The following is a 13,866-nucleotide window of genomic DNA, read 5'->3' as shown; positions in this document are numbered from 1 at the left end:
GTGCTGACAGCTCAGAGCCTGGAGCCTGCTTTGAATTCTGTGTCTCCCTCTCTCTCTGCCCCTCCCCCACTTGTGCTCTGTCTCTCTCTCTCTCTCTCTTAAAGATAAATAAAATGTAAAAAAAAAATTTAAAAAAAAAAATGATCTATATGCCATAGTTCCAAACAGTAATGGCTTTATGCTTTAACAGCTTAGCTACAAAGATGCATACATACATGAAAGACACTTAACTAGTTAGGCTGATCAATGTCTCCCTCCCTATTGACTCTTCAATGGGACAAAACTCAGTAAGAAAGCAGGCCTACCTGAGACCTCTTGGTGTCACTAGGCAGAAGCAAACTGCCTGTGTTCACATTAAATGTCCGGGTCTTTGTTTTCACTGGTTCATTGGTTTCCCGATAAAGTCTCACTGGAGGAGGTCTGTAAGCCTTCTGGACCAGATTATAAATGCCGACAGTGAGCGCTATATCTTTGCTGAGTTTAAGCTTCAGGCTGGAGGAGAGAAAAGTATAAAAACAAACAAACACGGGACTGAAAGATTATGCTTTCCTAGCTAAATTCTACTCTCTCCAATAATCCAAATTCTTAGAATATAAATAGAATACATTTTAATAATACAGTGGAGTTTGCTATAACATTACTTCAGGGTCTACACCACAAAAATTAGTTTCAGTATTGTTAACTACTTAAAATAATGATGAAGAATGCACTGTAATAAAAATAAGGGTTATTTTTATTGAGCCCAGCACTGCACCATCACTTTATAGCTATTTTCTCATTCAATCATCATAATAACCCTGTATTATATGATCTATTGTTTCTGCTTGTGTCTAGTATCCCCTCCCCCTTTTAACAATGAAACCCCAATTTTTCTTTGGGAACCACCCTTCCCCCACTGCAGTTTTGGGGGAATGTTAATCAAAGTACTATACCCTCCTCTCGCCAAGTGGTGGGCATATCTGGCCTAGGCTTAAGCAGTCAGACCTATTCTCCTCACAGTCTAGGTCATAAGCGGTGCCCAAGGAAGGACAAGGTTGCAGGGGATGCTTTATGACAGTGGTACCCTGAGGACACGGTGATTAGTTCTTGCTATCTGGACTCCTGGTGCCACCCTGGTTCCTATACTGATCACCCTGTTCAGGCTTACAACACCTGAAATTAGTCAAGAGCCAGTTTCTGTTGTTTATCACCCAAAAACCTCATTACTGTCCTTTTTTACAGTTGAAAACAATGAGGCTCAGAGAGAGGTTATCTAACTTCCCCGAGGACAGACAACTAATAACCAGATTGTTAGATTATCTTCTGTTTTTCTTTTCATGTTCGTTTTACTTTATTTTTATTTATTTTTTTTTTTAATGTTTGTTTATTTCTGAGACAGAGAGAGACAGAGCATGAGCGGGGGAGGGACAGAGAGAGAGGGAGACACAGAGTCCGAAGCGGGCTCCAGGCTCTGAGCCGGCAGCCCAGAGCCCGACGCGGGGCTCGAACTCACGGACCGCGAGATCACGACCTGAGCTGAAGTCGGACGCCAACCAACTGACCCGCCCAGGCGCCCCAAGAACTTCTACGTTTAATTACTATTTTACCCTCCCTGCCATCCCCACCAAAATGTGTGCCAGATTTCCAAATTGTAGTAACAACACTGCACTACTTCAGGAAGGGAGAAGAGATGCTAGGGTGCTGGTCTGAGGAAGGAGGAAAGGAGAGCCAACTGCCATATCGCAGCTGTGGCAATGAGCTGGTTTGTGGTTTTCCTACAATAATCTCATGGGCTTTCTAGTAGAATTGTCAGTAATCTCTTGAAAACTGCTCAAAAACTACAATGGTCGTATTCTCGTATGTTGTAGAAACTAGTCTAAAATGAAAGCCTGATGTGAACCTTCAGAAAACCACATAGGGGAGCCCTTAGGATTCTAATGCCAACACCCTCTAAGCATAATCTAGGGTGCCTAGGTGGCTCAGTCAGTTAACTGTCCAACTCTGGATCTCAACTCAGGTCATGATCTCACGGTTCATGGGTTTGGGCCCCACGTTGGGCTCTGCACGGACAGTGAGGAGCCTGCTTAGGATTCTCTCTCTCCTCTCTCTCCACCCCTCCCCTGTTAATGCTCTGTCTCTCTCTCTCTAAGTAAATAAATAAACAAGAAAAGAAAAAAAGAAGATAATCTAACAATCTGGTTCCTATTGGTCTCAGGTTTATAAGAAATCAGAATAACTTAGGGCACCTGGGTGGCTCAGTCGGTTAAGCATCCAACTTCAGCTCAGGTCATGATTATCACGGGTTGTGGGTTCAAGTCCCACATCGGGCTCTGTGCTGACAGCTCGGAGTCTGGAGCCTGCTTCCAATTCTGTCTCTCTCCCTCTCTGCCCCTCCCCCGCTAACACTCTGTCTCTCTCTCTCTCAAAAATAAACATTCAAAAACTTAAAAAAAAAAAAAAGAAATCAGAATAACTTAACAACAGAGAAAATAACTAGCACTTTCTGAGTTTTTGCTCTATACTAGGTATTGCTGTTATCCACAATTTACAGAGGAGAAGAAAGCAGACGATATACTAGTGCATGCAACTGAGGACAGCGTTAGGCCACAACTGTTTACCCCAAGCAAGCAGAGAGCTGTGTTATTTTGGAAAACTAGCATACCAGCTCTTTCCAGAGAAAAAGAAGCAAACAGCTTGTCCATCCTGAAGTAAAGCAAGTGTTTTAGAGGAAGACAGTGAGGCACAGCCCAGAGGTAAGTATTCAGGGAGGTCAAGGCAATGCGGTGCTTAAGATTAAGTAGGGGACTTGTGGGCAACTAGCCCAAGTTCGAGAATACCTGGAGAGCATGCGCTTCTTGGTCTCCTTGGCTCGAACCTTCCTCAACAGGTCTTCCAGCTTGCTCGACTCTTCAAAGTGAACCCCGAGGTCCTCATCATCTGCTATGCTGATGATATCTCGGTAGAACAAGGATATGTCAAAGCCCCCACGTTTCTTCAGGTGCATCAAGTCCAGGAAGATACCTGGGGCAAGGACAGCCAAAAGTGAGGGGAAAACAAACAGTTTTCATCAAGTGAGAATTTTTTTCAGTTGAGCTCAAATATGCAAAGAACTCGTGGGATTATTAACGTTTTCAGGACTTAAAGAATCAGTAAGGGAGTCAGCTGCTATAATGACAACTTATTCAAACCACTGCCACGCCTGGTAGCATGAAAAGTCAAGAAAAGCTCACCTAGTGGAGCCCTTCGGAAAGCCAATGGCCTAAGGCCACCTGGTTTCAGGTCGTCATCTCAGTTTCGTGAGTTCGAGCCCTGCATTGCAGAGCCTGCTTGGGATTCTCTCTCGCTCTCTGCCCCTCTCCCACTTGAGCTGTTTCTGTCTCTCTCAAAATAAATAAATAAACTTAAGAAAAAAAGAAAGTTAATGGCCTAGTTATTTTTAGCAGGAATGTTATACCTGTGTAACTTCATTTTATTCTTTTATTTCACTCTGAATGGTGAAAAGCAAATGTTTGACATCATCTACAGAGAAGTAGTAAGATTAAGTGCCAACTTAAAAGATCAGAGAAAATGCCAACCTGTGTCACGGAGATCCCCAGCTTTGGTCCTGGCCCGGCTGGCTCTGGCACTGTCATTGCCATGGGGGTCATCTTCATTGGTGAACAGCATGATCCTCTTATGGCTCATCTTGACCTGGACATCGCTAAAGAGGTTGGCACAGACCCACAGCACTTCACTTAGTGAGTAGTCAGATCCATGGCCAATGAGATCTTGGAAATGTTTTTTCCCCTGCTCCCCCTTAAACTGGTCAAGCTCAAGCACTCGCTTAGCACCTGATCAGAGACAGGAAGTCAAACGGGCAGAAAAATCAGAATAGTGTCAGTGCTGCTTTGGTAAGGCTAAAAGAAGAGCCTAGGGTCCTATTCTCACCCCGGAGGTGTTTAACCCACAAAGTCCTCAACCCAGGATCTACCTCCTTCTCCACGCCCCTCTTTGTCCAGGGTAGTGACCTTCCAATGTAAGGGAAAAGCTGATCTTAGAATACTACTGACCTGGATTATCCAACTCCTGTAAGACGTAAATATTTTTGAAATTCACTGAATTTTTATCTTTCTCAGTACCATAGAACACCACCGCCAAGAGATCTTGATTACTGCTTATGATCTTATTGGTATACACACTCTGGATACACTGATAAAAATCAAAATAAAATCCAATTAATACTTAACTACTCACCACTAAAATTAAGCTCCATAAGTGCCTTGCACGTCGTAGGTGAATTTATACATGGCATTAGGTTAAGGAATGACCCATATCTTCAGGAAAGTCATGAATCAGTGAGAGGGATGGGCATATATATTACACTATAACAGAAGGCAGAGTGTGGTAAGTAGATAACAGAAATATAAGCAGTTCCTACCATAAGAAATCAGAGAATTAAAAACATATATACTCAGGGAGGAAATTCTGCTGTAAGGGGGAAAAACAGCCCAGTACTGGAATCAGAAAATCTGGATGTGAGTCCCACTAATGCCATTTACTTAACTGACTGAGTTTGAACAGGCCACTTGATCCCATCCCTCAAGTAGCTTGATACCAAGAAACAGAATTTACATACATAAAATAATTACGTATATAAAAGCTTTAGGCTAACAATAATTAGATGTGACCCAACAATAAATCCGTAACTACTAACAGCATTTTTTTTCCTAACAGCATCTTCTGGAATAAAATGTGCTTCATTACACAATTAAATACACCAGTATTCCAGGAAAGTCCTATCTACCCATTTAAACTAAGGTCAGCATCAGGGCACCTGGCTGGCTCAGTCGGTAGAGCTCGCAACTCTTGACCTCAGGGTTGTAGGTTCGAGCCCCACGTTGGGTGTAGAGATTACTTAAAACTAAAATCTTTAAAATCAATAGATAAATGAGGAAAGAAACTAAGGTCAGCATCGAGTAAATCAGGGTCTCATAACAGCTGGTCAGTCCTTTGACCTACTTAATTCTGGGAGGCATTGACATGAAGTTTCTGAATGTGCAGAGCTGAGAAATAGAGAGACCATGGCGACACCCCCCAACCTGCCCCCATGCCTGGCTGAAGACTCTACCCAGACTTCCTCAAAAGTAATTCTCTCCCTAAACGCAGAACTTAAGGGGCGCCGGGGTGGCTCAGTCAGTTAAGCGTCTGACTTGGGCTCAGGTCACAATCTCATGGTTTGCGAGTCCCAGCCCCGTGTCGGACTCTGTGCTGACAGCTTGGAGGAGCCTGGAGCCTGCTTCAGATTCTCTGTCTCCGTCTCTCTGCCCCTCCCCTACTCCCTGTCTCTGTCTCTCTCTCAAATGTAAAAAATAAAACATAAAAAAAAATTAAAATAACAAATGCAGAACTTAAACTGTGTCTACTCACTGACAACAATCTGCATCGCAAGGAGTTATTCCTGTAAGTATTTTAATCTATTTTTTTTTTATTGAAGTATAGTTGACATGTTACAGCAGTTCCAGGTGTACAACATAGTCACGTGACAAGTCTACACATTATGCTTTGCTCACAGGTGTAGCTACCATCTGTCACCATGTAATGCTATTACCATACCATAACTATATTCCCCCTATGCTGTATTTTTCATCCCCATAACTCTTTTTTTTAAGTAGGCTTCACACCCAGCACAGAGCCCAACACAGGGTTTGAACTCATGACACTGAGATCAAGACCTGAGCTGAGATCAAGAATCAGTCGCTTAACTGACTGAGCCACCCAGGCGCCCCTCATCCCAATGACTTTTAATCTACTTTGAGGAGCCTATAAACATTTACAAAAATCTGTGAGGACTTCTTTTAGGTTCTAAGAATTAAGAAAAAAAAAAAAGAATTTGAGAAAATGTTTTTTCATTGCTTATTAAATACATTATACTCATCCGTGAATGTCTCAATTATTTGCTATATGATACTACGTTTTATTCTGGGTTCTTTTTTTATGTTTATTTTTGAGGGGGGCGCAGACAAAAAGGGTTCTTTAGGTTTCTAAAACATTTTTTTAAGTTTGAATTTACTTATGTTTAAGAGAGAGACAGAGAGAGAGCAGGGGAGGGGCAGAGAGAGAGACAGAGTCCCAAGCAGGCTCTGCACAGTCAGCGGCATGTTAATCAGGCATCAAGGTTTCTAAAAACCTTTTGAAATTACATGCAGAACTATGACTGTATCTTTTTGAAGAGAGGGAACACAGCTGTCATCATATCCTCAGAGAGGTCCATGAGTCCAAAAAAGGTTAAAGCAGTGCTCCTCAAAGAGTAATCTCCAAGCTAGTAACAGCAGCATCACCTGGGAACTTGCTGGAAAGGCAAATTCTTGGTCCCAGCACTAGACTTTTACAGAATCAGAAATTCTGATTGTGGGGTAAGTCCCTGCAATCTGTGCTAGCCCTGTGTGTGATTCTGAAAAACACTGCTTTAAAGTTAAAGTTAAGGACTGTTCTCATTTTTTTCTAGATACAAGATATTCTGATTTTCCCAAAACAAGAACTGCTTGTACACAAATTAGAAAATGAGAAGCTTCTATTTGGTTCCAAACTCTAAAAATATAAGATATACAGTAAGTCTTTGTAATTCTTCTGTATAAAGAAATGGTAATCTTTTGTTTTATTCTTTTTTTTTTTTTTTTAAGTTTATTTTGACAGAGAGAGAGAAAGAGAGAGGGAGACAGAGAGGGCAGGCGCATGAGCAGGGGAGGGGCAGAGAGAGAGAGACAGAGACAAAGAGAGACAGACAGAGAGAAAATCCCACGCAGGCTCTGCCCTATCACTATGGAGCTTGATGCAGGGCTCGAACTCATGAACCAGGAGATCATGACCTGAGCAGAAATTAAGAGTCAGACACTTAACTGAATGAGCCACTCAAGCACTCCAAGAAATGGTAATTTTTTTGAGGTAAAATTCACATAACAAAATTAACCATTGTATTTTAAAGCAGACTCCATGCCCAACATGGGATTTGAACTTACAACTCCAAGATCAAGAGTCTCATGCTTTAATGAATAAGCCCAGGCATCCCCAAATTAACCTATTTTATTTTATTAATGTTTTATTATTTATCTTTGAGAGAGAGAGAGAGAGAGAGACAGAGTATGAACGGGGGAGGGGCAGAGACAGGGGGAGACACAGAATCCAAAGCAGGCTCCAAGCTCTGAACTGTTATTACAGAGCCCGACACGGGGCTCGAGCTCACGAACCTCGAGATCATGACCTGAGCAAAAGTTGGATGCTTAACTGGCTGAGCCACCCAGGCGCCCCACCAACACTTCTTAGTATCCTTTTTGTCCTCTCTATATTATAGCCATGCTAGTGACTTGTGATACCTCACTGTGGTGTCGGTTTGCTTTTCTCTAAGGACTACAGATGTTGTGGGTCTTTTTGTGGGCTCCTTGGCCATCTGTGTATCTTTAGAGAAATGTATATTCAAGTCCTATGCCCATTTTTTAAAAAATGTTTTAATGTTCATTTTTGAGAGAGAGGGAGAGAGAGAGACACACAGAGCACGCATGGGGGAGGGGCAGAGAGAAAGGGGACACAGAATGTGAAGCAGGCTCCAGGCTCTCAGCTGTCAGCAGAGCCTGACGTGGGGCCCGAACCCACGAACCGCGAGATCATGACCTGAGCGTCCTGAAGTAGGACGCTTAACCAACTGAGCCACCCAGGTGCCCCAAGTCTATGTCCATTTTTAAATTAGATTGTCTTTTTGTTGTAGTATTTTTCAACCACAGGTAATACTCAACTTCCAAATACCAATTACAAGAAGACTCACTTTGACACCGTATCTGCTAGAACTTTCTTTCTTCGTTCACACTCACACCTCTAAAGGAGGAGCCTTCCTGTGCTACCAGAGCTAACACAGAAGGTGGGAGCAACGTATTACTAGGGTCTGAAGTTCAAACACAAAATAAAACAGGCCTGTTCTCCAGCACTGCTACCCTTTTTTATCTCAGAGTATAGGTAGCATTCCTGGGAGGCTAACCACTAATTATCATTCACCAACAAATTTTCAGAGTGCATAATTTTTAAAGTGGTGTTAATAATTTTTTCTTTCATTTCTTTTTTTAAATTAAATAAAAGGTAGTCTTACCTGGATGCTCATGTCAAAAGGAGTCAGTTCAACTTCACTCTGAGATTCAAACATGGCCTTAGAACCATCAACCAAAAAAATCAAACTATCTCTTCCTGAATATGTATATTCTCCTATGGGGGAAAAAACAGGAGAAAATGTTTGCTCTTGTGCTCATATTTATGATGTTTATTATTATTCATATAAAATAGAAAAAATCCCATTACAATGCCCACTCTCCTCCCAAGAGTAACCACTATCCTGATTTTTAATAATCATTTCCTTATTTTCTTTATAGTTTTATCGTCCAAGTGAACATTCCTGTCTAAATTTTTTTGTTAGTGTTTATTTATTTTTGAGGGGGGGAGGGGCAGAGAGAGAGAAGGAAATAGAGAGTCTTTAACGGGCTCCAGGCTCCGTCCAAGCTGTCAGCACAGAGCCCAGTGGGGGGCTCGAACCCATGAACCGTGAGACCATGAGCTGAACCCAAGGCGGACACTAAGCCTACTAAGCCACCCAGGCACCCCCAAGCGAACATTCCTAAACACTAGTTTTGACTTGAAAAAAAAAAAATGTTTTTGAAGGCTCTTAATCTATAGATACCCCTTTCATCTTTTGTGTGTTGTGTGTTGTGTTGAAGAACCAGAATGTTGTGTTACGTACAGTTTTCCACATTATGGATTTTGCTGACTGCATTCTTTTGGTGTAGACAGACACAGTCCTCTGTCTTTTCTACTGAGGACCTAGAGAGGCTTCGTCAGATTCAAGGTTCCTATTCCCTTTTTTGGCATCATAGGCGATGTTTAGTTTTTTGTTTTTTTTTTTTTTAAAACACATAAAATATCTGGTTGTCTCCCTTTTTGACACTGCTGCTTTGTAATACAATAAATGTAATTGCCCATCTGTAAAACAACATGATTATGGGTCAAGACCCCTAAACAAAAATTCTACCTTGACCCAGTGAATTCTACCTCTTAGCAATCAAAAGAACATAAGATATGAAAAATCCCTTATGCAGAATTTTCCACAGTGTTGCTTATTAAAGTAAGAAATTGAAAATAACTGGGGCGCCTGGGTGGCTCAGGCAGTTAAGTGTCTGACTTCGGCTCAGGTCATGATCTCACAGTTCATGGATTTGAGCCCTGCGTTGGGCTCTGCACTGACAGCTCTGAGCCTGGAGCCTGCTTCAGATTCTGGGTCTCCTTCTCTCTGCCCCTCCCCAACTTGTGCTCTCTTTCTCTCAAAAATAAATAAACATTAAAAAAAAGAAGAAGAAAAGAAAAGTTTTAAAATGAAAATAAAAGTATTGGGGAGAAAAAAAATTGGGTCACCAGGGTGGCTCAGTCAGGTGAGTATCCGACTTTGGCTCAGATCACCATCTCACAGTTCGTGGGTTCAAGCTCCATATCCGGCGCTCTGAGCTGACAGCTCAGAGCCTGGAGCCTGCTGCAGATTCTGTGTCTCCCTATCTCCCTCTGCCCCTCTCCCCACTCATACTCTCTCTCTCTCTCTCTCTCTCACAAAAATAAACTTTAAAACATTTTTTAAAAATTGAAAATAACTAAAATGGGGGCACCTGGGTGGCTCAATGGTTGAGCATCCAGTTCTTGGTTTAAGTTCAGGACATGATCTCACAGTCTGTGGGTTCAAGCCCTGCATCTGGCTCCACGCTGACAGAGCAGAGCCTGTCTGGAGTCTTCTCTCTCTCCCTCTCTCTCTGACCCTCCCCTGATCTCTCTCTCTCACTCTCTCAAAATAAACAAATAAACTAAAAAAATTATTAAAAAAAAAAAACTAAAATGTTTAACAGGAGGCAGACTGAATAAATTATAGTACATTTAACATGACTTATGAAGACAACATATATATAATTACATGGTAAAATATATCTGTAATTCATTAAGGAAAAAAGGCAGAACTCAAAATTGTGTATATATGCTTAAGATTCTCTGCGTATATGGGAATGCAAGCTGGTGCAGCCACTCTGGAAAACAGTATGGAGGTTCTTCAAAAAACCAAAAATAGACCTACTCTACGACCCAGCAATTGCACGACTAGGCATTTATCCAAGGGATACCGGTGTGCTGTTTCGAAGGGACACATGCACCCCCATGTCTATAGCAGCACTATTGACAATAGCCAAAGGATGGAAAGAGCCCAAATGTCCATTGATGGATGAATGGATAAAGAAAATGTGGTATATATATACAATGGAGTATTACTCCAATCAAAAAGAATGAAATCTTGCCATTTGCAACTATGTGGATGGAACTGGAGGGTATTATGCTGGGTGAAATTAGTCAGTCAGAGAAAGACAAATATCATATGACTTCACTCATATGAAAACTTTAAGAGACAAAACAGATGAACATAAGGGAACATAAGGGAAACAAAAATAACATAAAAACAGGGAGGGGGACAAAACATAAGAGACTCATAAATACGGAGAACAAACAGAAGGTTACAGGAGGAGGTGTGGGAGGGGGGATGGGCTAAATGGGGAAGGGGCACTAAGGAATCTACTCCTGAAATCATTGTTGCACTATATGCTAACTAATTTGGATGTAAATTTTAAAAAGAATAAAATTAAAATTAAAAATTAAAAAAAAAATCAAGCAGATATTCCTCGCTTTTTATACAATAAATAATAACATTACTAGTGATGTTTAGTTGAATTTTCACAGATTTTTTGAATTATCAGAGCTGATTTTTTATACTATCTGGTCTACCTTAGAAGACTTATAGTCTTCTATAGTTATAGAAGGTGCTATAACTTCAAATATACTTTTTTCGACAAGAACGTTTATTCAGGTTTTAACTTAGACACCACTTTCTTCAGAGAAGCCTTCCCTGACCACCCTAGCTAAATCAGTACCATTCATTCTCTATTATGAAATGCTAATTTTATCTTTGTCACTGCCCTTATCAATACTGGGCATTAATTTATCTACTCCTTGGCCTGGCAAGATCCTCAAAAGTAAGGACTTTGTTTACCCCATTGCCAAGAGCAGTGTCAGGCCCCACAAAGAGCTCATGCTTGACCAGTTGATTGCTGTGTACTAATAGAGCGTTTCAAAAGCAAATAGTTACGTGAATTTCATGTTTACATTCTACTGGTGTGACTTTTACTTTTTATTTAATTCCAGTATGGCTAACATACCGTGTTATTTTAGTTTCAAGTATACAATATAGTGATTCAACAATTCTATACATTACTCAGTGCTCATCATGATAAGTGTAGTCTTTAAACCCCATCACCTATTTCACCATGCCCCCACATACTTCCCCTTTGATAACCATCAGTTTCTTCTTTATACTTAAGAGTTTGTTTTCTTATTTGTCTTTTTTCTTTATTCATTTGTTTTCTTTCTTAAATTCTATCTAAGAGTGAAATCATATAGTATTTGTCTTTATCTGACCGAGTTATTTCACATAGTACTATACTTTCTAGAAATATCCATATAAAAAAAAAAAAGATTCTCTGTGTATATATGTTTAAAAAAAAATAGGGTGCCTGGCTGGCTCGGTCAGTAGAGAATGCAACTTTTTTTTTTTTAAACATTTATTTATTATTGAGAGACAGACACAGAGCATGAGCAGGGAAGGGGCAGAGAGAGGGGGAGACACAGAATCTGAAGCAGGCTCCAGATTCTGAGCTGTCAGCACAGAGCCCGACACAGGGCTCGAACTCACAAACTGTGAGATCATGACCCGAGCCGAAGTCAGTCACTCAACTGAGCCACCCAGGTGCCCCTAAAGCATGCAACTCTTGATCTCCAGGTTGTGAGTTTGACCCCAAGATGGGTGGGAAAATTACTTTAAAAAAATCTTTCAAAATTACAAAAACTAAAATAAAAAATTTTTTAATTTAAAAATAAAAATGAAATGAAAAATATATCACTATGATTAACTATAAAAAATCAGATACAAAACAAAAACAAAAAAAAAGAAACAAAACCCAGACATACATAGTTAGGAAATATAAGAATGAAAGATCTATGAAGGAAAAATGCAAAATGCCAAAATGCTGGTAGTGGCTGTATTAGGGTGGTAGAGTATATAGATTACAGTAAATTTTTTCTTTTATGTTCTAAATTTCCTACGTTTGTCCTTTTTATTTACTTTTTAAATGTTTATTAATTTTTGAGAGAGAGAATGTGAGCAGGGGGAGGGGCAGAGAGACAGAGGGGGACAAGGGATCCAAAGCAGGCTCCAGGCTCCAAACTGACAGCAGTGAGCCAGATGTGGGGCTCAAATTCACCAAGGGTGAGATCATGACCTGAGCCAAAGTCAGACACTTAACCAACTGAGCCACCCAGGTGCCCCTGTTTCTCACTTTTAGTAAAAACACTTTAAAATTGTCTTACCCAGGACTTAAATCAACCAGTATGTAGATTATATGTACCCCTTATTTCTCTTCGTTTATCCTTTGTCTTACTGTCTTGTCTGAACATATACTCCCAAACCTGGAGGCTATGGCGAGGGAATGACTCTTATAACTGTGTTGCTAATGTTTTCTCTTTGGTTGCTGCAGTTACTGTAGTACTACAGTACTACTGTATTGCTACTGAGGTCCTACGATGAGTAAAATAACTTTCCTGGGTGAGGAAGGGTCTTACCTGGGCCACCTAAAGTGACTCAAAGGATACCAATGCTCGGAGTCAGTTATTGGAGCTAATAGATGTCAAGCTACCAGTACCTAGTAAAAAGGTCAAGGCTAGGAATGTCCCATAGACTAGAGCAGAATCTGAATAAAAGAGTCTAGGGTAGCTCTGCAAAGTTCAAAGGGAAAAAGCACTGGACATTGGGGAGAGAAGGGTGAGCCATGAAACAGCAGAAATAGACAGGGAAAGGCTTTCTTACACACAGAACAGCAAAGGTTAAAACCACTTACCACCTGCTTCAAGGCCCTCTTCTTCTTCTTCTTCTTCATCGCCTTCGTTTTTGTAATAAGACTCCCAACCTGACATAGCGTTTACTGCTCACCCGGTGAAATAAAGTTATGATCAGTAACAAGCAAATTTAAACCTAAAAAATATCGAATCCTAGGCTCCTAAAGTCTCGAGATTATTCGTGAGGAATGTGGAAGCGGATCCTGCTGCCTCCAAATCTCTCAGTGATTGAGATCCATTAGTCATGGGCATCATTCCAGCAGCAGCTTCACTGCAGCTATCCCTTAGGGCCTTTTTTGGGCTGGTGGTGGCCCGGGTGGTCCTCTGATTGGTGTGCTGGGGCAGCCCAACCTGGAGGTCCCGTCTGGCCTCCGGCACCAGCTGGACAGACGATATTCCTGCTCCAGAATACTCCGCCCTCCAGCGAACCCACTACTCTACATCACGCCCAAAAATCTCCCCCAACGCCTCCTCCAGCCACGCCCAGCGGAGTCTCAAACGTAAGTGGGCCTCAAAGGCCAGGTGCCGCCCCCTACGGAAGACGGAACTGGGACCAGAAACTGTCTCTACCACGCAGGTCCGCACGCTTTGTGCTGGCCCTGCTCCGCGGTAAGGCTAGAAGGACGCGCAAGACTCAGAGAGCGAAGCAGGCCGAGGGCGGCCCTGGCCGGAAAGCAATGCACGCAGACAACACTCCCAAACCGCCTACCTTAGGTGCAAGGAACAGATCAATTTGGACAGAAGGCGGAGTACCGCGCACGCACGGGCTCTAGTTCTCGCTCCCAATCAACGTCCCCTACGTCATCACGCACAGTGCGCGCATTTCGCGTCAAATTGACACGCCCACCTCCACCTTCCGCTTTCCACAATCGTCCCTAACTAACCTAGCCAATCTGCGAAAGC

General features: G+C 41.8%; 1 protein-coding gene across 6 annotated transcripts in view; it reads right to left on the bottom strand.

Moving 5' to 3' along the window:
- Nucleotides 1-13,866, bottom strand: part of XRCC6 (X-ray repair cross complementing 6) — a 48,569-nt gene that overhangs the window by 11,507 nt on the left and 23,196 nt on the right. Inside the window, exons 1-7 of one of the 6 annotated variants that reach the window (XM_015077883.3) lie at nt 13,673-13,813; nt 12,966-13,049; nt 8,093-8,205; nt 4,029-4,167; nt 3,555-3,809; nt 2,817-3,000; nt 306-492 (exon numbers count right to left, since the gene is read on the bottom strand). In XM_015077883.3, the coding sequence (XP_014933369.1) occupies nt 306-492; nt 2,817-3,000; nt 3,555-3,809; nt 4,029-4,167; nt 8,093-8,205; nt 12,966-13,041 (954 nt within the window). In that variant the 5' untranslated portion in view covers nt 13,042-13,049; nt 13,673-13,813. Of the gene's footprint in view, nt 1-305; nt 493-2,816; nt 3,001-3,554; nt 3,810-4,028; nt 4,168-8,092; nt 8,206-12,965; nt 13,814-13,866 lie in introns of those variants that run through there. The other 5 variants (XM_027070623.2, XM_015077885.3, XM_027070622.2 and 2 more) reach the window with 5 other exon arrangements.

The sequence above is a fragment of the Acinonyx jubatus genome, chromosome B4 (assembly GCF_027475565.1).
Source record: "Acinonyx jubatus isolate Ajub_Pintada_27869175 chromosome B4, VMU_Ajub_asm_v1.0, whole genome shotgun sequence".
Taxonomy (NCBI): Eukaryota; Metazoa; Chordata; class Mammalia; order Carnivora; family Felidae; genus Acinonyx; species Acinonyx jubatus.
The sequence above is the reverse complement of the archived record's forward strand: the minus strand, read 5'-3'. Positions and strand labels throughout refer to the sequence as shown.